Source organism: Bos taurus, chromosome 5 (assembly GCF_002263795.3).
Source record: "Bos taurus isolate L1 Dominette 01449 registration number 42190680 breed Hereford chromosome 5, ARS-UCD2.0, whole genome shotgun sequence".
Classification (NCBI taxonomy): Eukaryota; Metazoa; Chordata; class Mammalia; order Artiodactyla; family Bovidae; genus Bos; species Bos taurus.
The window spans coordinates 36,312,302-36,338,371 of record NC_037332.1 but is presented as its reverse complement, the minus strand read 5'-3'; the positions used below and the strand labels follow the sequence as shown (position 1 = coordinate 36,338,371).

The following is a 26,070-nucleotide window of genomic DNA, read 5'->3' as shown; positions in this document are numbered from 1 at the left end:
GTACAGTTCTTCTGTGTATTTTTGCCACCTCTTAATATCTTCTGCTTCTGTTAGGTCCATACAATTTCTGTGCTTTATTGAGCCCATCTTTGCATGAAATGTTCCCTTGGTATCTCTAATTTTCTTGAAGACATCTCTAGTCTTTCCCATTCTGTTGTTTTCCTCTTTCTTTGCATTGATTGCTGAGGAAGGCTTTCTTATCTCTCCTTGCTACTCTTTGGAACTCTGCATTATCTTTCCTTTTCTCCTTTGCTTTTCATTTCTCTTCTTTTCACAGCTATTTGTAGGGCCTCCTCAGATGGCCATTTTGCTTTTTTGCATTTCTTTTTCTTGGGGATGGTCTCGATCACTGCCTCCTATACAATATCACAAACCTCTGTCCATAGTTCATTAGGCACTCCGTCTATCAGATCTAGTCCCTTAAATTTATTTCTCATGTCCACTGTATAATCAAAAGGGAATTGATTTAGGTCATACATGAATGATCTAGTGCTTTTCCCCACTTTCTTTAATTTAAGTCTGTATTTGGCAATAAGGAGTTCATGATCAGAGCTGCAGTCAGCTCCCAGTCTTGTTTTTGTTGACTGTATAGAGCTTCTTCATCTTTGGTTGCAAAGAAAATAATCAGTCTGATTTCGGTGTTGACCATCTGGTGATGTCCGTGTCTACAGTCTTCTCTTATGTTGGTGGAAGAGGATGTTTGCTATGACCAGTGCATTCTCTTGGCAAAACTCTATTAGCCTTTTCCCTGCTTCATTCTGTACTCCAAGGCCAAATTTGCCTGTTACTCCAGGTATTTCTTGACTTCCTACTTTTGCATTCCAGTCCCCTATAATGAAAAGGACATCTTTTTTGGGTGTTAGTTCTAAAAGGTCTTGTAGGTCTTAATAGAACCATTCAACTTCAGCTTCTTCAGTGTTACTGGTCAGGGCATAGGCTAGGATTATTGTGATATTGAATGGTTTGCCTTGGAAATGAACAGAGATCATTCTGTCGTTTCAGAGATTGCATCCAAGTACTGCATTTCAGACTCTTTTGTTGACTGTGATGGCTACTCCATTTCTTCTGAGGGATTCCTGCCCACAGTAGTAAATATAATGGTTATCTGAGTTAAATTCACCCATTCTAGTCCATTTGAGTTCGCTGATTCCTAGAAGGTTGATGTTCACTCTTGCCATCTCTTGTTTGACCACTTCCAATTTGCCTTGACTCAAGGACCTAATATTCCAGGTTCCTATGCAATATTGCTCTTTACCGCATCGGACCTTGCTGCCATCACCAGTGATATCCACAACTGGGTATTGTTTTTGCTTTTGCTCCATCCCTTCATTCTTTCTGGAGTTATTTCTCCACTGATCTCCAGTAGCATATAGGGCACCTACCAACCTGGGGAGTTCATCTTTCAGTGTCCTATCTTTTTGCCTTTTCATACTGTTCATGGGGTTCTCAAGGCAAGAATACTGAAGTGGTTTGCCATTCCCTTCTCTAGTAGACCACATTCTGTCAGACCTCTCCACCATGACCCATCCATCCTGGGTGGCCCCACATGGCATGACTTAGTTTTATTGAATTAGACAAGGCTGTGGTCCATGTGATCCGATTGGCTCATTTTCTGTGATTGTGGTTTCAGTCTGTCTGCCCTCTGATGCCCTCTCTTAGAGCCTACCGTCTTGCTGGGGTTTCTCTTACCTTGGACATGGGGTATCTCTTCACGGCTTCTCCAGCAAAGCACAGCCACAGCTTTTTACCTTGGATGTGGGGTATCTCCTCACAGCTACCACTCCTGACCTTGGATGTGTGGTATATCCTCTCGGCTATTGCTTCTGACCTTGGGTGTCAAGTTCACAGTTTTTAATTAAAATGGAAAAAAGCAGCAGCTTTTAATTTGCATCTGTTGGATCATTGAAAAAGCAAAAGAGTTCCAGAAAACCATCTATTTCTGCTTTATTGACTATGCCAAAGCCTTTGACTGTGTGGATCATAATAAGCTGTGGAAAATTCTGAAACAGTTGGGAATACAAGATCACCTGACCTTCCTCTTTGAGAAACCTGTATGCAGGTCAGGAAGCAGCAGTTAGAACTGGACATGGAACAACAGACTGGTTCCAAATAGGAAAAGGAGTACGTCAAGGCTGTATATTGTCACCCTGCTTATTTAACTTGTATGCAGAGTACATCATGAGAAACACTGGGCTGGATGAAGCACAAGCTGGAATCAAGATTGCTGGGACACTACCCTTATGGTAGAAAGTAAAGAACTAAAGAGCCTTTTATGAAAGTGAAAGAGGAGAGTGAAAAAGTTGGCTTAAAACACAACATTCAGAAAACTAAGATCATGGTATCCGGTCCCGTCACTTCATGGCAAATAGATTGGGAAACAGTGGAACAGTGTCAGACTTTATTTTGGGGGGCTCCAAAATCACTGCAGATGGTGACTGCAGCCATGAAATTAAAAAGACGCTTACTCCTTGGAAAGAAATTTATGACCAACCTAGATAGCATATTCAAAAGCAGAGACATTACTTTGCCAACAAAGGTCCATCTAGTCAAGGCTATGGTTTTTCCAGTAGTCATTTATGGATGTGAGTTGGACTATAAAGAAGGCTGAGTGCCAAAGAGTTGAGGCTTTTGAACTGTGGTGTTGGAGAAGACTCTTGAGAGTCCCTTGGACTGCAAGGAGATCCAACCAGTCCATTCTAAAGGAGATCAGCCCTGGGATTTCTTTGGAAGGAATGATGCTGAAGCTGAAACTCCAGTACTTTGGCCACCTGATGTGCAGAGCTGACTCATTTGAAAAGACCCTGATGTTGGGAAAGATTGAGGGCAGGAGGAGAAGGGGACGACAGAGGATGAGATGGTTGGATGGCATCACCGACTCAATGGACGTGAGTTTGGGTAAACTCCAGGAGTCGGTGATGGACTGGGAGGCCTGGTTTGCTGCGTTTCACAGGATTTCAAAGAGTCAGAGACGAATGAGTGACTGAACTGACTGAAGAGCAAAAACGGGTTTCCCAAAGAAACAAGAAATTCTTCCTGATGATTGCAGCATCAGTTCCTTCCCAAGAAGTTCCAAACTACTGGCCTGCCCTGCAGACCTCAGGCTTGCCAGTCCCCACAATTGTATAAGCCAGTTCCTTGAAAGAAATCTTTTTGTTTATGTATATTTGTATGTGCATGTGTATGTATGCATGTCTGTCTTTCTAAGTCTATCTGTCTGCTGTCTGTCTATCTGTTTTATCTATGTATCATCTCCTACTGATCTCTTTCTCTGGATAACTCTTACTGATAACAGTTTCCTAAATGGAAAGCATTTTAAAGACATGAAGTAGATAACATCCAGGTCAATGCTAGGATACGGGAGATGGAATTTTTTTTTCTGATGCTCCCATTTTAGTAAAGTATTTTAAGAAGCAGATTGTGAAGGCTGTGCAAAGCCTTCCGTGATACAGCCCTGGCTTCCTGGCCCCTCTTCCTGTCTCACTGTGCATCTGGCAGCAGCTCTGAGTGGCCCTTGCTGCTCCCTTTAACATGCTTGCTGCTTTCATTTCTCTCTGACTTTGTACATCTGCTTCCTTATACTTCAAATACATCTTCCCTCCTCTGTCCCTCTTCTGTGAAGCCTGGCCCCTCTCTTTCACACCAGAAGAATTGGGAGTCTTTCATCTCTGCTTCTCCCCTGGTGTACAGCATTGTCCACATAGGACTCTGTTGACTTATTTGCATGTCTTTTTTCATTTGCTAAATGGTAATGACCACATCTTGTTTATCTTTGTATTCCCAGCACCTCACACACTTCCAGGCATATGGGAGGTGTTCAGTCAGTATTGCCAGAAGAATGAATAAGTAACTGACCCTCTCTTTCAAGTTAAATTGCAGCCTGGGAGGCATTTTTAGTGGCCATTTTTTTAGGGTTGGATATGCTTTTTTTATCTGAAGTGACTGAAGAGAAGTCTCTAGGCAGATAGACCTTTAATTCCTACCCAAAACCTATGCTTTTAGTATTTGTGAAGGATGATATATACACCCAGAAGATTTAAGCTGATTGGGCAGAAATCTATGGCATTGTATATTGGTGGCATGAATGCTTCATAAACTCAGAGTACAACTTTGGTCCTGATTTATTTTAACTTTTCAAATTAATGACTTGAGACTCTTTCTGCATTCATTAGCAAGGAGTCTAGTCTCCCTTTTTAAATTTAACCTACCAAATTCAGTTCAGTCACTCAGTCATGTCTGACTCTTTTTTGCCCCATGGACACCAGTACACCAGGCCTCTCTGTCCATCACCAACTCCTGGAGCTTGCTCAAAGTCATGTCCATTGAGTTGGTGATGCCATGCACCCACCTCATCCTCTGTTGTCCCCTTCTCCTCCTGCCTTCAGTATTTTCCAGCACAGGGTCTTTTCCAGTGAGTCAGTTCTTTGCATCAGTTAGCCAAATTATTGGAGCTTCTGCATCAGTCCTTCCAATGAATATTCAGGATTGATTTCCCTTAGGATTGACTGGTCTAATCTCCTTGCAGTCCAATGGACTCTCAAGAGTCTTCTCCAGTACCACAGTTCAAAAGGAGCAATGCTTTGGTGCTCAACTTTCTTTCCGTACCAAGTTGACCTTAAATTTTATGCCTTACCTGATTCACTGTGGACTCCCTGGGGTCTTTTTCAAATGTGAGCCATCAAGAAAACTATTGATTATTCTTCTACTGTTCTTGGGTCTAGCTGCCATGTAATATGTCATTTGAAGCTTGCACCCACATCATTACACACACTCCTGTCCACTATGCCTTAGAGCCCTCCCTGGCCCAGACACGACCTGGGCCATGAGCATATCTCCCTTCAGAATGTTTAGAAGTTTAGAAGAGCTCCCATCAGTCACACTTTGCTGGCAGGTTTGGTTTGGGGAGGCCTTGGGATTCTGTCCTACCCATGGGCTACAGTCACATCCTTCACAAGCCTGTGTACCTCCCCTCTTGAAGAGTAGATGGACCCATTTCCTTCCCCGTGACCAGCTCTGCATGTCAGGGATCTTGGAGAAATTTTGCAAGTGTCTCAGAGGTTTAATACACTCTTTCCTATTCCCCTTCCCCAGTGAGTTTCTTATCCTGATGTGTGGAATGTCTGGAAAATTACCAGCATGATTCTTCCTGGAATTGAGGGAACATGTGCTTTGGGGTGACTTTCTCCTTCATCCCTTGAAATTAGTGAAGCAGATCTCCACGTTTATGAGTCTTTCAAATGGCACTTGATTTAATCTCTACATTATCAGGCATTATGGATGGCAAAATGGTAGTCCTTGCATTTGATAAGGCTATATCACCACTTTTCCATTAAGAGATACCAAGAAACATGGTTAGTTAAAAAGCAGAAAGCTGTTTAAAATGCAATGCCTTGTGAAAGAAACTCAAAACAGTCTGAATTCCAAATGTGAATTGTCCACAGGCTCTGAAACAGGGACTGAATTACCTTGTGGGTACTCAGTGCCCTTTCCCACATCATTAATTTTCAGCTTCATCTTTTATGATTCTTTTATGTTGTGCTTGCTCTAGCCAAGATAGCTCACTACTTGCACTGCTCCAATACATGCAGACTTGCTCATATTTCAGGAATTTTCTCTTGTTCTTCCTCTTCCCTTTGTGGGACCTTCCAATTCAACCTAAAAATAATTTTTCTCCCAAAAGCTGAGTTTATCTTTTGCTAGCCCAGTGTTTCATCTATGACAGTAATAGCTACCGTTTCTTAATCTTTTCTATAATAACAAGTAGTTTCTTCTTGGTAATTTTTTTTTAAATATGGAAATAACATATGTACATAAAAGCATATGAAACACACACAAATGTAACTTAATTATTGCCTGCATGCATGCTGAGTTGCTTCAGTCATGTCTGACTGTGCGACCCTATGGACTACAGGTCGCCAGGCTCCTCTGTCCGTGGGATTCTCCAGGCAAGAATCCTGGAGTGGGTTGCCATGCCCTCCTCCAGGGGATCTTCCCCACCCATGTATCGAATCTAAGTCTCCTGTATCTCCTGCATTGCAGGCAGATTCTTTACCACTGAGTCACCTAGAACCCCAACTTTTATGACTCTTGAGAGTCCCATGGACTGCAAGAAGATCCAAACAGTCCATTCTAAAGGAGATCAGTCCTGGGTGTTCACTGGAAGGACTGGTGTTGAAGCTGAAACTCCAGTACTTTGGCCACCTGATGTGAAGAGCTGACTCATTTGAAAAGACCCTGATGCTGGGAAAGATTGAGGGCAGGAGGAGAAGGGGATGACAGAGGATGAGATGGCTGGATGGCATCACCGACTCGATGGACATGGGTTTGGGTGGACTCCAGGAATTGGTGATGGACAGGGAGGCCTGGCGTGCTTCGGTTCATGGGGTCGCAAAGAGTTGGACACGACTGAGCGACTGAACTGAACTGACTGAAATATTTTTAAGTGACACTCCATGTTACCCATGTTATTACCATTTGTATTAAATAACAACAAAGAAATTGCCAGCACCCTGGAAACCCTCTGACTGTCTTTCCTAATAATAAACCTCTGTTTCTCCAAAGTAACCCATATCTCACTTGTATGCTCTTTGCTCTTGCTTTTCTTTGTAGTTTTACTGCTTAGAATACTTCCCTAATCACTGTAGTTTCATTTTTCCTGTGTTTTGAGCTTTATTTACTTATAATCATACAGCATGTTCTCTTTTATTTTTGTTTGGCTACTTTTATGTAAGTTTCTGAGCTCCATCCAGGCTTTGTATAGTGGTAATTTGTTCATTTTCGTTGTTGAATAGTCTCCATTGTATGACTGTGCTGTAATATATTTATCCATTCTTCTGCTGATAGACATTCATGCTGTTTCCAGTTTCAGGCTATTATAAATAATGATACTATAAACATTACTGCTTATTTCTCTAGGTGCCCATGTACACATCTGGGCCTGGAATTTTCCTGTGGAAAACTTTCTATATATAAATTCAAGTTTGTGAATAGATCTGTTTTTTAAAATTCTTTTTTTGTTCCTATGTACATTTTGGGTATTTGTTTAAGTGTTTTTCTACTGTGTTGATTTCATGTAAATTTCATAAAAATGCCTTCTTATTATTTGTTTAATATCTGCAGGATCTTTAGCAATGCCCCTTTTTCATTTGTGACATATTTACTTTTCAGAAATCTTTATCTGTACCTTCTGTCTTTATATTTGACCTGTCTTGCTAGAGAGTTATCAATTTTATGTCTTTTCACAGGACCAACTTCACTCACCTTATTATCTATTGTATATTTCCATTTTTTCTTCCACTTAAATTCTATTTTTAGAATTTTTAAATTATTTTCATCTTTTGGGGGTTTATTTTACTACTTGTTTAATTTCTTGAGAAATATTTTTAATTCATTAATTTTTAGCATTTTTGTTTTTTAATATATTTATTTAAAATTGAAAGTTCAAGCATGGCTTTAGGCATACCTCAGGATATTTTATATTACTTTCCAGTCCAAGATATTTTCTCTGTCCCACTGAGATTTTGATTTTGACTTATATATTACTTGGATGTATATTTCTTAGTTTCCAAAGATCTGGGGATTGTCAAGTTAGCTTTTTATTGTTGATTTATGGTCTAGTTACATTATGGTCAAAGAATATCTTCTATGTGATTCAGTCATTAAGAATTTTGAGACTTGCTTTATAGTCTTGTTTATTTTCTTTCATTTTCTTTTTGTAAATGTTTGCCTTGTTTATATCCAATATGCCTAATATTCTTTGTTGCATTAAAAGAATGTGTATTTTGGACTTATGTGTGTGTGTATATACATATATGTGTGTGTGTGTGTGTGTGTGTGAATGTGTTTGTTTTTTTCTTGCTGTCTTATTAATTTACTTTAATTCCTAAATTTTGATGGCACGTTGTATCTTCCTGATGGGTTTAATTTTTGTCATTAGTAAGGCTCCCTCTTAATTTATAATAATATTTTTGCATTAGTTGATGTTACTATAGCTATACCAGATTTCTTTTTGTTATTGTTTGCATGTTACTTTTTAAACATTTTTTACTATTTTTCTTTGAACACTTATGTAATCTTAGTTTTAGTTACATTTTTTGTTTGGTTGGTTGGTTGAGTTCTTTTTGGCATCTGAGACCTTAGTTCCCTACGTGTGTGTGTGCGTACAAATCGCTTCCTTTGTGTCTGACTTTCTGCAGCCCCACTGACTGCAACCCACCAGGCTCTTCTGTCCATGAGATTCTCCAGGCAAGGACACTGGAGTGGATTGTCATGCCCTCTTCCAGACCCAGGGGTTGAACTCACGTTTCCTGTGGCTCCTGCCTTGCAGACAGATTCTTTACTGCTGAGTCACAGAGGAAGCCCCTAGTTCCCTGACTAGGGATCACATCTGTGCCCCCTGCATTCAAAGTATGGAGTCTTAACCACTGGACCACTAGGGAAGTTGCTGAGTCATGTCCAACTCTTTGCAACTCCATGGTCTGTAGTTCACCAGGCTCCTCTGTCCATGGGACTCTCCAGAGAAGAATACTGGATTAGGTTGCCATGCGTAGATAGCATATAACTGAATTTTTACTTTGCATATCAGGAAAGTATTTTTATTCTATCTGTACACTTTTTCTCTGCTTTTTGTATTGTCTATTTCCTCTAAGTACCTCATTTTTATTTAGTTTTGAGCTTTTTGTTGTTAAAAATTTACCTCAAATACATGGTAATGAGTGAAGTGTGTTCATTCTCAGTAGTGGGCAATAAAAGATGATTGGAAAGTCTCTGTGCATAGACAGGCTTGTGACCAGCAAGACTCAAGTAGAAGGGGATTGTGGTCTATGGGAATTGGCTTATCTCACTGGGTGATCCTCAACTGTTAATGACTTTTGGGGGAAGGTCAGAACCGGTCAATTTTTTTGAAATGGAACTTTGTCTTTAACCCATATAAATAGTATTTTAGGTAATGGGACTCACTGTTTAATATAAAAAAATATAAATTTTTGGCTTCTGTTTTCATTAAGGTGTCTAACTCTGCTGGAATTTCTCCAGATATTGCTAGCAAATGTCCTTCTTAGCTAGGTGAGACACAAGTCATTTTCTGTGTGTATTGACTGGAAGAAAGTATATAAACTACTTGTCATGCAGGATTTCCAATCCCATACTGAACCTCCTCCAGTCCCTGAGTATTGTCGAGGTTCAGAAACAGAATTAGGTCCTTCCTTAATATCCCCAAAGAATTTCATACTACAGGGCAAGTTGAAACCATCATCTCTCAATCTGCTTTGTAAAAACTTTATTAATATTTCTCATTTTCAGTTATCTCTTCTCCCACTTTGCAAGTTCATTCTTCTCTTCCTATACTGTCATATCGTTTGAGTTTGGTGAGGAGAAGCACATCTTCTCACTCCACCAAGTTCACATGCAACCCTGCCTCTGAAGTACTGTTACGCATGGCTCCTGGAAAATAACACTGAATAGGCAGTTAAAACAAAGATATCTTGCTTAAGGACAATGGGCAAGTGTTAAAATGAAAGGAATTATATGAATAAATCATAACATATTTTATTCCTGTCCCCTTGGATTTACACGTGAATCCTAAGGTGAGAGAAGATAACTGCAAATCATCGATACAGTAATTTCTCTGACGATTAGTGATGGTGAGCATTTTTTCACGTACCTATTAAGCAGTTGTGTGTCTTGTTTGGAAGAATGTCTATTTTAGTTTTCTGTCTATTTTTAATTGGTTGTTTGCTTTTTTGATATTGAGTTGGGTGAGCTATTTATATATTTTGGATATTAGCCTCTTAGTAGATGTATCATTTGCAAATATTTTATCCAATTTAATAGGCTATCTTTTCACTTTATCAGTGGTTTACTTTGCTGTGCAAAAACTTTAGGTCTCATTTGTTTATTTTGCTTTTGTTTCTTTTGCTTTAGGAAATGAACTTAAAAAAATATTGCTGCAATATATGTGAAAAAGTGTGCTCCCTGCATTCTCTACTAGGAATTTAATGGCTTCTGCTCTGATATTTAGGTCTTTAATCCATTTTGAGTCCATTTTTTGTGTATGGTGTGAGAAAAATCTTCTAATTTCATTATTCTACTTATTAAAGAGACTGGCTTTTCTTCATTGTATATTCCTGCTTCCTTTGTCCTAGATTAACTGATCATAAGCATGCATGGGTACTATGAGTGCTAAGTTGCTCAGTTGTGTCCAACTCTTTGCAACCCCATGGACTGTAGCCTGCCAGGCTCCTCTATGGGATTCTCCAGGCATAAATACTGGAATGGGTTGCCATTTCTTTCTCCAGGGGATCTTCCTGACCCAGGGATCAAACCAGCATCTCCTGTATCGCCTGCATTGGCAGGCAGGTTCTTTACCACTAGTGTTATCTAGGAAGCCCATTAAGCATGTGTTGGGTTTATTTTTAGGCTCCTTTTATGTTATTGTTGATCTGTCAATCTGTGTGTCGGTTTTTGTGTCAGTACTCTGTTGTTTTGATTACTGTCATTCTTGTTGTTGTTTAGTCGCTAAGTTGTATCCAACTCGTTTATGACTCCCTGGCCTGTAGCCTGTACCAGGCTTCTCTGTCAAGGGGATTTCCCAGGCAAGGCTACTGGAGTGGGCTGCCATTTCCCTTTCCAGGGATCTTCCTGATTCAGGGATAGAACCTGTGTCTCCTGTATTGGCAGGAGGATTCCTTACCACTGAACCACCAGGGATAGCTTTGCAGTATTGTCTGAAGTTAGGAAACATGATATCTCCAACTTTGTTCTTTCTTTCTCAATATAGTTTTGGCAATTTGGGGTCTTTGTGGTTCCACATAAATTTTAGGATCACTTGTTTTTGTTTTGTGAAAAATGTCATGGGTATTTTTATAGAGATTGCATTAAATCTGTAGATTGCTCTGGATAGTATGGGCATTTTAACAATATTAATTCTTCCAACCCAAGAGCATGAGATAGCTTTCTGTTTCTTTTTATCATATTTTTATTCCCTTCATCAAAACTTTTATGATTTTCAGAGTATAGGTCTTTCACCTCGTTTATTCCTGGGTGTATTATTCACTTTGATGTAATATTAAATGGGATTGTTTTCTTACTTTCTATTTCTGATCGTTCCTTATTAGTATATAGAAAAGAAACAGATTTCTGTTTATTAATCTTGTATCCCACAGCTTTTCTGAATTCCTTTATTAGATCTAATAGTCTTTTTGGTGGAGTTTTTCAGGTCTTCTTGGAGAAGGAAATGGCAACCCACTCCAATATTCTTGCCTGGAAAATCCCATGGATGGAGGAGCCTGGTGGCTACAGTCCATGGGGTTGCAAAGAGTCGGACACGACTGAGTGACTTCACTTTCACTTTTCACTTTCAGGTCTTCTATGTATATAGCATCATGTCATCTTCAAATAGTGATAGTTTTACTTCTTCCCTTCCAATCTGGATACCTTTTATTTCTTTTTCTTGTCTTATTGCTGTGGCCAAAAATTCAATACTATGTTAAATAGAAGTGGTGAGAGTAGACATCTTTGTCTTTTTCCTGATTTTAGAGGGTAGGTTTTCAGGTTTTCACCATTGAGTATGATGTTAGCTGTGGATTTGTCTTAAATGGATTTTGTTATGTTGAGATATGTTCCCTCTACCTCAACTTTGATGAGGATTTTTATCACGAATGTTGAATTTTGCCAAATGGTCTTTCTACATCTAGGTATATAGTCATATAATTTTTATCCTTCCTTTTGTTAATGTGATGCATGCGTGCTCAGTTGCTTCAGTCATGTCTGACTCTATGTGACCCTGTGGACTGTAGTGCACTAGGCTCCTCTGTCCACGGGACTCTTTAGGCAAGAATACTGGAGTGGGTTGCTATGCCCTCCTCCAGGAGATCTTCCCAATCCAGAGATTGAACCCATGTCTCCTGTGTCTCCTGTATTGTAGGCAGATTCTTTACCACCAAGCCACCAGGAAAGTCCGGTTAATGTGGTGTATCACAGTATTTGATTTATGTTTATTGGACCACTCCTGCATCTCTGGAATAAGTTGCACTTGATCATGGTATATGAACCTTCTTACATATTATTGAATTTGATTGCCAGTATTTTGTTAAGGATTTTTATCTATATTCATCAGAGTTATCGGCTGGTAATTTTCTTATCTTTCTTTTTTAATTTTTATTTTTGGTAGTGCCTCCATCTGATTTTGGTATTAGGCCTCCTAGAATGAATTTGGGAATGTTCCATGCTTTTCTATTTTGGGGAATAGTTTGGGAAGAATTGGTACTAGCTCTTTATATGTTTGGCAGAATTCTCCAGAAACTAAAATTTTGGTGGGGAGCATGCTGTAGTGTATACAGAAATTGAAATATAATGTTGTACTCATGAAACTTATATAATGTTATAAGCCAATGTTAATTAAAATAATAAATACTAAGCATTTTCCCATATTCTCTGTGGGTGTTTGAAGCTTTAGGGTATCAGCAGCACTGTTGATATTAGGACGTGCTGGGATAGAACTAAGATAATAATGTGGGTACATTGATGACTGATCTCAGAATTGGGGAAGGTGGCATAGGGCACAATGACAGAAGTACAGTGTACCTTTGGGTCTTGACACATACACTAACAACATAAATAGTTGCAATAACAACTTTAGTGGACATCAATACAAGAGAGGATATCTTTGGTACCATTTTTGACATCTGTATCAACTGGAAAAAAGTTGCTAAAAGTACTAGTTCTAAAAGCACAAGTGAAACTCTATGAAATCTCTTTGAATTATTTGGGAGAAAATTGGATGGACTTGAAATGTTCACAAGTGGGTGAAAGTGTGGCCTTATTTCCTTTTCTTGTTACCATAGGCTGGGGTGGTATAGCCTGTGAAGCAAACACTGTAAAAATCAGAGAATGAAATTCTTTATTATTAAATCAAAGAAGTTATATAATTACTGAAGTTGCAGAGCAAATTTATAGAGCAATAAGATTGATCTCACTTCTAATTTGAAGCACATTTGGTAATAATTGGGCATTCATAATTAGCCAAAGAGAGGCCCCATGAGTGAGCCTGACTCTTAGACGGAGGGCCCAGGCCCAGAGACGTTTGAGGGCAGAAGTGTGTGCTAGCTGACGCATCAGTAGGGTTTGACATCTGGAAAATATTGAAGAGTCCTATATTTGCTACCCTAAATCACCCATACTATTGGCAAACTCAATTCTAGACTCCTCTCACAAGCTTCTGTGAAGCTTTCTCAGCTCTGTATTCTTTACTCTGATGTCTACTTAAGCCTATCTTTTTGTTACCTTCTCCTGACACTTTGTAGGAGACTTGTGAAAATCTTTGATCTGTCAGAGATGCAGCCTCTACTCTAAGCTACACTTTATCTGTCTTTGTTTAGTCTTTTGTCAACATGTTTTATTTAAAAATCAAGCTCCCTTTACATTAGCAGTCTAAGAGATGTAACCTCTTATCTACTTTTTATCTGTTAAATGCACAGATACCCCCTGTCACTCAGTTGACACTCTCTCATTGTGTATCCTGCATCTCAGTGGAGACACATTCAACATATTGGTTTTAACTAAAATATGTATATACATTATTTTTAACTGTGGAGAAGAATCTTATTTTAAACTTTAGCACATTTAGAAAATGCATATATGTAAATAGTACATTGACATTTAAACAAAGCTCCCCTCATTGTCTGAAGCAGCATCATAAAGAGTGGGCACAATATATTTATCCTTGTTCTTTTTAGGAGGAGTCTGAAAACTAACCTAAGTCTATCAGCCAAACTGACGATCCTTTTTCCTGCAGCACATTTAGTGGCATTCCTTTCTAAAAGGAAAAAAAAAAAAAAAAAGGATTGTTAAAACTGAACAAAGTATTCAAAACTGCATTTTTAAGCTCTAAATTTTTTACTTGGAGAATAGTTAAGGGCTTCCAGGTGGTGCAGCAGTGAAAAATTCACCTGTCAGTGCAGGAGAGGCAGAAATCGTGAGTTTGATCTCTGGGTCAAGAAGATCCCCTGGAGTAGGAAATGGCAAGCCACTCCAGTATTCTAGCTTGGGAAACCCCATGAACAGTATGGAAAAAATATGATAGCAGTTTATGAGCCGACCAGGTCAGAAGGTGTCTAATATGCTACTGGGGAATAGTGGAGGGCAATTACTAACAGTTGCTGAAAGAATGAAGCTGCTGGGTCAAGCAGAAATGATGTGCAAGTGTCTGGTGGTGAAAGTAAAGTCCGATGATATAAAGAACAATATTGCATAGGAGCCTGGAATCTTAGGTACATGAATCAAGGTAAATTGGACATGGTCAAGCAGGAGATGGAAAGACTGAACATCAGCATTTTAGGAATCAGTGAAATAAAATGGATAGGAATGGGTGAATTTAATTCAGATGACCATTATATCTACTACCGTGGACAAGAATCCCTTAAAAGAGATGGAGTGGCCCTCTTCTACAAAGCAGAAAGAGTAGAAAGCTGAGCACTGAAGAATTAATGCTTTTGAACTGTGGATTTGGAGAAGACTCTTGAGAGTCCCTTGGACTTCAAGGAGATCAAACCAGTCAATCATAAAGGAAATCAGTCCTGAGTATTCATTAGAAGGACTTATGCTGAAGCTGAAACTTCAATACTTTGGCCACCTGATGCAAAGAACTGACTTATTGGAAAAGACCCTGATGCTGGGAAAGATTGAAGGCAGGAGGAGAAGAGAATGACAGAGAATGAGACGGTTGGATGGCATCACTGACTTGATAGACATGAGTTTGAGCAAGCTCCAGGAATTGGTGATAGACAGGGAAGCCTGACGGACTGCAGTCCATGGGGTCTCAAAGAGTTGGACATGACTGAGTGACTGAACTGAACTGAACTGAGCACTCATAGTTAACAGAAGAGTCCAAACAGTATTTGGGTACAGTTTCAAAAACAACAGAATGATCTTGGTTCATTTCCAAGGCAAACCATTCAATATCCTAGTAATACAAGTCTATGCTCCAACTACTGAAGCCAAAGTATCTGAAGTTGACTGGTTCTATGAAGACCTACAAGACCTTCTAGAACTAACACCAGAAAAAAAGATGTCATTTTCATCATAGTGGATTGGAATGCAAAAGTAGGAAATCAAGATATGCAGAATAACAGTGGAGGTGACGAATAGATTCAAGTTTGGCCTTGAATTACAAAATGAAGCAGGGTAAAGGCTAACAGTTTTGTCAAAAGAATAGGCTGGTCATAGAAACCATTCTCTTCCAATAACACAAGAGATGACTCTACACATAGACATTACCGCATAGTCAATACCAAAATCAGATTGATTATATTATTTGCAGCTGAAGATGGAGAAGCTCTATACAGTCAGCAAAAACAAGACTGGAAGCTGACTATGGCTCATATCATGAGCTCTTTATTGCAAAACTCAGGCTTCAGTTGAAAGTAGGGAAAACCACTAGGCCATTCAGGTATGACCTAAATCAAATCCCTTATGATTATACAGTTGAGGTTGTTAGTTGCTCAATTGTGTCCTACTCTTTGCGACCCCATGGACTGTAGCCCACCAGGCTCCTCTGTCTGTGGAATTCTCCAGGGAAGAATACTGGAGTGGGTTGCCATTTCCTTCTTCAGGGGATCTTCCCGACTCAGAGATTTGAGTCCAGGTCTCCTGCATTGCAGGCAGATTATACAGTGGAGGTGATTAATAGATTCAAGTGATTAGATCTTGTAGACAGAATTCCTAAAGAACTATGGTTGGAGGTTCATAACATTGTACAGGAGGTGCTGACCAAAACCATCCCCAAGAATAAGAAATCCAAGGAGGCAAATTAGTTGCCTGAGGAGGCTTTACAAATAGCTGAGGAAAGAAGAGAATCAAAAGGTAAGGGAGAAAAAGAAAGATATCCTAACTGAATGTAGAGTTCCATAGAATAGCAGAGAGAGATAAGATGGCCTTCTTAAATGAACAATGCAAAGAAGTAGAGAAAATCATCAGTGCTATGGTTTTTCTAATAGTCACATATGGCTGTGAGAGTTGAAGGCTAGGTGCCAAAGAATTGATGCTTTTGAATTGTGGTGCTAGAAAAGACTCTTGAGAGTCTCTTAGACTTCAAGGAGATCAAATCAGTCAATCCTAAAGAAAATCAATCCTGAATATTCATTGGCAAAACTGATGCTAAAGGTGAATCTCACTAGAAGAGACCCTGATGTTGGGAAAGATTGAAGGCAAAAGTAGAAGGGAGCAGCAGAGAATGAATTGATTGGATAGCATCACCAACTTAATCGACATGAATTTGAGCAAACTCTGGGAGGACAGAGGAGCCTGGCATTCTGCAGTCCATGGGTCACAAGGAGCAACTGAACAACAAGAACAACTCTCAGAGGATAGACTGTTGTCATCAGTAATTACTGGGCTTTTCTTCATTCAACCTCCTGGAAAGAGATTTCCTCTTTCTCTCTTTGAGTCCTGATTCTAAATTACCAGGAAAGGGAAAAAATAGGATATCAGCAAATTTGGTTATGCCAGTATGTGGGTGCCTGCTAGGTCGTTTCAGTCATGTCTGACTCTTGTGTGGCCCTGTGCACTACAGCCTGTCAGGCTTCTCTTCCATGGAATTCGCCAGGCAAGGATACTGGAGTAAATTGCCATGCTTTACTCTTATTACAGGATACCTATGTTCCAAGCCTGCCCTGTGGACCGGGGAAATGTGATAATGGGTTGAAGAAATTATTAGACAAGAGGTGCTGGATGATAATCCAGGAAGTGATACCTAACTTTGGGATGCTATTTCTTTCCTCTTGGAAACTTCTGAGTTTACAAATATTGGGTCCATGATCTAGCAAATAGGGAGACTATAGGGATTTACTTAGTGAGTAATGAACTATGTCAGTTTACTTAGTGAATATGAACTATGCTTATGTAATATAAATTCATGTGCTACAAGAAGGGCTTTTCTGGAGTCTCAGATGTCAAAGGATCTGAATGCAATGAAGGAGACCTGGGTTCAATCCCTGGGTCAGCAAGATCCCCTGAGAAAGAAATGGCTACCCATTCCAGTATTCTTGCCTGGAGAATTCCATGGACTGAGAAGCAAGGCAGGCTACAGACCATGGGGTCACAAAGAGTTGGACATGACTGAATGACTGAGCGCACACACAGCACATCATAACTGTTTCATAATAGATATGCAAATAAGGGATAGATCTCTGACCTACTAGCTCCCATTTCCAAAATAATTTAGTGTTCCAGAAAAGCAAAAAAATGGGGAGGTCATACAAGATGGCAGAGAAGTAGGAAGTAGAATTTGCCTGCGTTCATAGAAACAACGAAAATATATCTACAAGTGGCATGAATCACACAGAACAGCTAGTAAGCACCAACAGATGCCCAAGAAGACAAGAAAATCCTCACATAACTGGGTAGGAGAAAAAAAAAAAAAAGAAAAAGGAATCAGAGTGGGGCCTGTGCCCTAGGGGGAAACTTTATATTCCTTGTTTCATGTAATCCTCAAGAAATCCTTGTGAGGGAAAGATATTCTTAATCCCATGCTACAGATAAGGGAATGGATTATTATCAAGCTAGTCATTTATCCCAGGTCATAGAGTGGGAAGGTGGTTTGTCAACCCAATACTTTCTGGTTCTAGGACTCCTGCTCTTCTGGTACACCATTTTAATTTCCCAGAATTTACCATAGTGGCAGTAAAGAATCTATAATAAGTTGAGGATAATCACAGGGAAACAGGAGGCTATTGTGTAATTAAGATTAGAGATGGTTATGAACAGAGATAAGATATTGGTAGAAATAATGACAGAAAAACAATGTAGTTTGAGGACCTATCAGAAATAACCTTATGAAAGGTTACATTTGATTAACCAAATGTTGAGGATAAAAGAGAGGGAGGAATTGATGTTATACTAAGGTTTCTGTATCTACTACAAATGAATTTCACTGAGTAGGCTTAAGCAAGACAAGGAATGAACGGAAGAGTTGAGGTAATGTGCATGTGTTAGCACTCAGGGTGGGTTTGTCCAATAAATATGCCATCTGCAGTCTTATATGTCTTCTGTAGAGAAATTAGAGAAAATTAATAGCTAAAGTTGGGGAATTTGAGTTGGAACTTTACTTGTAAACATTTTTTAGGTTCAGATGCAGTTTTAGTCACTCTAGGCTCTTCTCTGGTGGCTCAGTTGGTAAAGAATCCACCTGCAATACAGGAGACCTGGGTTCGATCCCTGGGTTGGGAAGATCTGAAGGAGGGCTTGGCAACCCACTTCAGTATTCTTGCCTGCAGAATCCCATGGAAGGAGGAGCCTGGTGGGCTGCAGTCCACGGGATCGCAAAGAATCGGACACACGACTGAGCGACTAAGCACACACACAGTCCCTAACAATTGTCTGCAATAGTTGTCACCTTCCAGTGGATTCTGCTCTGTAGCTTCATACCCTAGGTCTTTCTTGGAAAGTCCTTACACATGTATTGATTTCCTTCTAAGTTTTTTAATAGTCAAGAAGTAGAAATTTTTAAAAGAAATACTAAAATGTGGTTATTTGGATAATAGTTGAACAAGTGACTGAATTGAAGACTTTTAATCATTTCATTACAAAAAAATTAAGAAAGGCTAATATCATAATATGTTTAATTTCTGGCATTTTATGTAGACAGATTTTCACCTCAAGCCTTAAGAGCACTTAGAGTTTTTGCCTCAGGTTCATTTTGTTTAATACAGGTCTGTACTCATGTTAAGTCAACTCCTTATCCATGATTTACTTGTTTGTGATGCCCCCAATCTTGTTTATGTTGCCCAAACGTGGCTGAGAGAGACAGCTGTGACATTATGAATCCAGCTGGCCACAGATGGATCTTCAGTGAAGCATGAATCCATTTTGGGTTGGTGATCTATGTTTACTGCCTCTTGTTAAACTTTCAGAGATTCAGCTCCTAAATCACCTGGCATTGACTGAATCCACTTACATATAAGTAATAGACTGAAGTAAGCTGCAGCCTTTGTTGCTTGTGCTCAAGACTCTCACATGTAGGGACAATTCTTTATATTATTATTTTATTGTCCATGTTTTATAGTCCATGTTAGAGTCTGTTTAGTTTATGGCCATTTAGCACATATGTTTCATTAGGTGCAATAAGCTTAGTAGCTCATGTTTTGAGGTTACAATGATTATGAGCCTTTCCAAGATTTTGTTGACATTTCCACATTTATGTTATGGATTTGACAGTTAAACTTGAAATCTCAAGGAGAAGGGGATGAAGTTGTAGCCTGAAAAGAAATTATTTTAGAATTTTTAGAGAAAATATCAATGATAAATGTTTATCTGCAAGGCTGATAGGAGTGCAGGCTTTTTTAGATCTATGCACAGATAACCAGTTAAAGCACAAAGCAAAACAAAGATGTATGCATAGTTGAAATAATTAGCTAAAACTGAACAAAACTGAAACTGTAACAGTGGCTCCTAGCAAATAAAATTTAATTTTGAATCAGAATCCAAAAACTCTTGAGTGTATAAGCTCCATAACTTCACTTTTTCAGAGTCCAGTGTGATATTCAAACTGGCCAGAATTGCTAATATAGATATATACACACTGGGTCCTTTACAACCTGAGTAGGAAATACTGTTAAATGTTAATGAATATGCAAATCAGTGAACTTGTGGTTGAAAGTTTTTATGGCAGGTTGGCCTATTTGTAATCCTTCTTTACATTTGTCCAGAGCAGCAAAATTTAGAACTGCTAAATTTTTTGATACAATATGTTCTTTTTTTTTTTTTTTTTTGTTAAAAAAAGCTTCTCTCATGGCTCAGTGGTAAAGAAGCTGCCTGTGATGCAGGAGACACAGGAGATGCAGGTTCCGTCCCTGGCCAGGAGGATCCCCTGGAGAACGAAGTGGCAATTCACTCCAGTATTCTTGCCTAGGAAGTCCCATGGACAGAGGAACCTGGAGATTTTTAAGATTTTGTATCAGGCATTAGCTGATTTATAGTACTTAGTTTCAGGAGTACAACAAAGTGATTCAGTTATACATACATCATTTCCTTTTCAAATGATTTTTCCATTTAGGTTATTACAGATTTTTGAGCAGAATTTCCTGTGCTGTACAGTAGGTCCTTGTTGTTTATCTGGTTTAGAAAAGCAGAGACATTACTTTGCCAACAAAGGTCCATCTAGTCAAGGCTATGGTTTTTCCTGTGGTCATGTATGGATGTGAGAGTTGGACTGTGAAGAAGGCTGAGTGCCAAAGAATTGATGCTTTTGAACTGTGGTGTTGGAGAAGACTCTTGAGAGTCCCTTGGACTACAAGGAGATCCAACCAGTCCATTCTGAAGGAGATCAGCCCTGGGATTTCTTTGGAAGGAATGATGCTAAAGCTGAAACTCCAGTACTTTGGCCACCTCATGCGAAGTGTTGACTCATTGGAAAAGACTCTGATGCCGGGAGGATTGGGGGCAGGAGGAGAAGGGGATGACAGAGGATGAAATGGCTGGATGGCATCACTGACTCGATGGACGTGAGTCTGAGTGAAGTCCGGGAGTTGGTGATGGACAGGGAGGCCTGGCATGCTGCGATTCATAGGGTCGCAAAGAGTCGGACACGACTGAGTGACTGAACTGAACTGAACTGAACTGAGTGTGTGTATGTAATTCTAAATTCCTGATTTATCCCTCCCTCTCTGCCTTTTATCCTTGGTAACCATAAATTTGTTTTTACATGTGTGACTCTACTTCTGTTTTGTAAATAAGTTCATTTGTATCAGTTTTTCTTTTAGATTCTGTATATAAGCCATATCCTATGATATTTTTCTTTGTCTGACTTTACTTAATGCAACAACCTCCAGGTCCATCCATGTTGCTGCAAGTGACATTATTTAATTCCTTTTAATGACTGAGTAGTATTCTACTGTATAATATGTACCACATCGCTTTTATCCATTCATTTGTCAATGGACATTTAGGTTGCTTCCATATCTTGGCTGTTCTCAACAGCACTACAATGAATATTAGGGTGCATATATCCTTTCAAACCATGTTTTTCTCCAGATATATGCCTAGGAGTGGGATTGCTGCATTATATGGTAACTATATTTTTAGCCTTTTAAGGAAACTCCGTATCGTTCTCCATAGTGGCTGTACCAATTTACACTCCCACCGAAGTGTAGGAGGATTTTTTTCCTATAGTCTGTTTATCATTTATTGTTTGTAGACTTTTTGATGATGGCTGGTGTGAGATGATATCTCTAGGTAGTTTTGAGTTTTTTTTCTCTAATATTATGATTAGCAATGATGAGCATCTTTTCTTGTGCCTGTTTGTCATCCGTATGTCTTCTTTGGAGAAATGTCTAGAATAACTAATAAATTTTAAATATTACTCTTCACTTTTAAATATATTAATTAATTTATTCTTAATTAAATTCTCTATGCTATGTTCTCTGCTTTATCATGGCATCCAGTACTCACCATGTGCCCACAGCCGCAGAGGAGGGACATTCTCTTGTTTTGTGCTGATGTATCTTTCTACATGAATATAGGATAGTTATTCTGCCATCAAGGAGATACAAATGTAGTTGGAGAAGTGAAGTAAACACAGAAAACAATTTGAAAACATGTAAAAATTCTTCATGTCAATCTTATTTTATTGCTATTTCTAGGATTTAGTATATATTGGTTTACCTGTGTGATATATCAATAAATATGAATAACTTGGGTCCCTTTGTTAATTCATAAATTAAGCAGATGTTTACTGATTACTTACCCCTTGTAGGCAGTGCTCTAGGCTCTGGGGTATCAACAGTGGAAAGAATGGAAAGATAAAAATGACTTGCAGTCCTCCTGGAACTTATGGAATAGTTTTAGCTATTGTTTACTCTCTTGGTTTTCAGGATCTTGATAGGGTCTTGTTTCTTGACATCCTAGTAACTTTTGATTGAATGATGGATTTTATAAATAAAAATAGATGATATTTTATTCTTCCTGAAAAGGTTCACTTTTTCCTCTGTTAAGTGCAAAGAATAGAAGCTGATCACCTTAATTCAGTCATGAAATGGACTGGATAAGGGTTGATTTACAGTTTCAACAAGGACAGTTTCATCACAGGTTTTCTTTAGTCTTCCATACCCTTGTATATCCTGGGCCATTCTCTCAGAATTTTCTGAATTATAATAGTTTCCTCAGCATGAAGTAGCCAGACCTCTGCTATACTTTACAGAGACGTTCTCCCATCCAAGTCGTAACCAGGCCCAACCCTGCTTAGCTTCTGAGATCAGACAAGATGGAGTGCGTTCAGGATGGTATGGCCATAGACTATAGACTTTCTGCTTAGTCTCTCAGCTTTCCTTGTGCAAAAGTTCATAATTTGGCAAAAGTCTTGAAAGGAAAACTGGCTGTGTATCTTACTCTTTTCTGAGCATCTCCTTTCTCACAAGAATCTTGGCTCCTTAAATTTCAAACATTGCCTCTTTAACCTACTGAGACTGTTCTCTGCCCAGGCAAAATCCAGGTTCTCATCTTCTTGCCTTGCACGTGGAATCAGCTAATGTCCCCAGAGAAAATACAGTTAACTTTCCTGTAATGCTCGCCAATCTGGTATCTTGATTTTTCTTCTCTTCACTGCTTCATCAGCTCTTAGATGACTTTAAGTAGATTTGGGGAGTTATTTTTATATTTTATTTCTTTTTTTTAGGGTTTTTGGCTGGATCATTAGTCTGTTGCATGCTTACTATCTCATCCTTGTTTTCAGATACTGAAATAGAAGAATCATGCCTTCTTTTACATACATCTATACAACCACAAAGAATGTAGCCAGGAATTTCTATCCTAGCCCAATGTATTCTGGAATTAACTGGCAGACTGAACAGGTAGAGATATAACATTGAACAAAATCTTCAATGTAAGTGTCATTGAAAAAGCTGGACAATTAACAGAGCTACTATTCTATAGTACCCTGAGTCCAATGACCCAGAGCTGCTTAGATGGGTGAACTCAGTATAAGTGGGAATCCAAGACCTGATGGTAGCTCTAGGGAGTTGTAGCTTCTGGATGCTTCTCTTGGCATCTTATTATGAATTATCCCCACAGGAAGTAATTCTTGATTGTCACTGTCTTATTAAAATACTGGGGACAGAGATATTCTTTGTGCTTTTTATATCTCTACTAACAGTTGTAGGAAGAAGGTATAGCCCAGTAGTTAAGTGCATGGATTTGGGAGTCAATCAAATTTATATTCAAATCTTGTCCATTCATTGGATGCTTAAACTTGAGAAAGTTGCAAAAACTCTCTAAAGCCTTAATTCCATATCTGTGAAATGGGAATAACAATACATTTCGTTGTTCTGATATGAAAGTTGATGGGGACTGTGTTTTTAAAATGCTAGTAACAATCTCTAGCACATTGCTAGTATGCAGTTTTTGGTAGCTTAAGTTTTTTGTGTGTGTGTGGCTATTATGGAAACGCATGGAATAAGACCCAGAATTTTGAGATGAGACCTTAAGATATGTACATAGCCCCTCCAAAGTAAGTAGATGAAGCACATGGAAAAAGTTGTTAAGAATTCTTAAGTTTGTTTTTGTTGTTAAAAACCATTTAAATATCTGTGTAAATATCTGTACATTTAAATATCAGATAAAAAAACTAGCTGAAATAACTCTAGAAAAAACAACTGAATTGGAAGCAGTTTAACTCTCAATGACTTCAAAAATGTGCTTCTTCATAGTTTCAATAGATAACTAACAAACATTTATTTACTGCATATTGTTTTAAAGTTAATCTAATGGGTACTCTAAGTTGTATAGGTATTATCATGTTTAAGAAAAGGAAAAAAAAATTTAAAGTAAAATAAAACTGAGTAAAAAAAAATAATTAGAATTAAAAAAAATATGTACAGAGAAATTTGGTTCCTAGGTACCATTCATTAGTTACATGGTATTGATTGGGCAGGGTAAGTGATCTTTTTGAATCCCAGTTTTCTTAGTGAAATTACAAATGGGAAAAATGATAGTTAGGATTTTCTTCACTACCAAACGAGAAAATGAAAATGCTTAATAAGCAATAAGCCTGATCTTATTACCTGTTTTTAATAGTCGGGTGTACCTTTGAACCTTTCTTTGAGCTCTGAGGAATATAAACTTGTGTTTAATAGCAAGCAAACAATAACTAGCTATGCCAAGTGATGAAGTGGAATCTGGCCTTGCTATTAAATAATAATTTAAGTCACATGTATTTGAGTAAAATTTTACATCGCTTCCCTACGTGGAAATTTTTCCCAAATCTTGACTTTCTTCTGAACATTTTTCAGATATGACATTATACTTAAAACTTACTCCCAGCATCTTTTCAATAGTTCTGACTTTGAGAAGACAGAACTGGAGGAAAGTGAGCTCTTCTCTTCCTTTCTAGTTACACTAATTCAGGAATTGTTTCTGTTCTCCTCATACTTGAGTGAGCATGGAATGATGCCTTTGCTGAGTATTTCTGTTTGATTTTCCAAAAGCTGTTGTCAGTCCTTACAGCGCAAAAATGAAAGGCACATGGTAATTGGTGTAGCCACAGTCAGTTTTCAAATCTAATTGGAACTGACCCAGACACCCTCAGAGCTCCTCCTAGCCTTTCAGATTTATAAGCGCATCTGGTGAGACAAAAGCAAGAAAGTTTGTTAAAAGGGGGGAAATTCCCTTTTGAGTGTTGCTGAACCAGAAAGCTTTGACTGTATGGTTCTCTGAGTCTGGACAATGTCTTGTGTGTTTGTTTCCACAGAGCATATATCATTACAGACTATATGGGCATCCGAAATGAAAGTTTCATGAAATTAGCTGCAGTAGGGACCTGGATGGGGGACTTTGTCACAGCTTGGATGGTAAGAAATTTTAACTTCACCCATTTCAAATGTCAGATGGAAGACATGTTCATAATGTTATACACACTATTTTTCTTTTTAAACCAATAGCCTCATGAATTATTTTATTTCATGTTATATTTCAAATAACATTCCAAAGTGAAAAAAGAAGGATCTTGTTTTCATGGTTAGCATTATTGCAGTTGTGCAAAGCCCTCAAACATGAGAAAGTCTCATTTATTTCATCAAATTTAAACAGTCATTTCAGTAACAGGCTTGTTAGATAATCCAAGTCCAGTTATCCCTAATTTTCCAAGCAGTAAGTCACTGGAAATGCTGAGCTCTAACTGTTGGTCTTCCTGTCAGCCCAGCCCCTTTTTGATGTAGCAGTGCTGTTTATTTTGTTACATCATTCCTCTGTCCTCCCAAGGGTTAAAGATACAGTTTTATTTTCTCAACTAATGTGAATTGGATTTTATTCAGTACACACTATTTTTCATGGTTTAGGACAGAAGTTACCTCTCTTGCAAGGGGAACAAATTCATGAGAAATATAAATCTAGAGATTATATGCAATATCTGTTTACCTCAGGAAAAAACATCAATACAATTATAATACCAATGATGACTGTGTACTGAGATATATTTATATATAAAGCACATTTATGTGTGTATATATGCATATGTATAGACATGTATGTGTGTGTGTGTGTGTGTGTATATATATATATGCATGTATGTGGGACATACACATTCATTGAATTAATGGAAAACTCTTCTGGGAAAATTTAAATAATTTTATAAGGATTGTTTGCTTGTTTTTGACATGTTTACTTTTAAGGTAAGAAATACTGTTTGGGCTGTCTGATAAGACCTATGAAGTATCCTTAAGGACTTTAAAAATGGTTTTCTGCATTTCTTTTCCTTATTGAACCTACTAACTTAATGGTAACTGAGGAGTTCTGAGAGTTATCTGTTTTAGTATCTTTTGTGCCTTATCAGTCTTTGTGTGTGCAGCAATTAGACAAACCATGTTTCATGCTGGGCTCATCTGCCAGGAGAGTAATTTCTGTATTTAACCACTGAGTTAATTAAAGACACTATGTAGCTTAAAGGCTCTGGGTCCTATAAGCTTATAAGAGAGTCTCAGGATGCAAAGAGCGTTGTTGTTATTGTTTAGTCGCTAAGTCTTGTCTGACTCTTTGCGACTCCATGGACTATAGCCCACCAGGCTCCTTTGTCCATGGAATTCTCCAGGCAAG

General features: G+C 38.5%; 1 protein-coding gene across 5 annotated transcripts in view; it reads left to right on the top strand.

Annotated features, from left to right (window-relative positions):
* The window catches only part of TMEM117 (transmembrane protein 117), a 610,272-nt gene that overhangs the window by 286,611 nt on the left and 297,591 nt on the right, over nt 1–26,070 (top strand). For all 5 annotated transcript variants that reach the window (XM_015471033.3, XM_015471034.3, XM_059886705.1 and 2 more), the window contains 1 exon segment: nt 24,731–24,830. In XM_015471033.3, the coding sequence (XP_015326519.2) occupies nt 24,731–24,830 (100 nt within the window).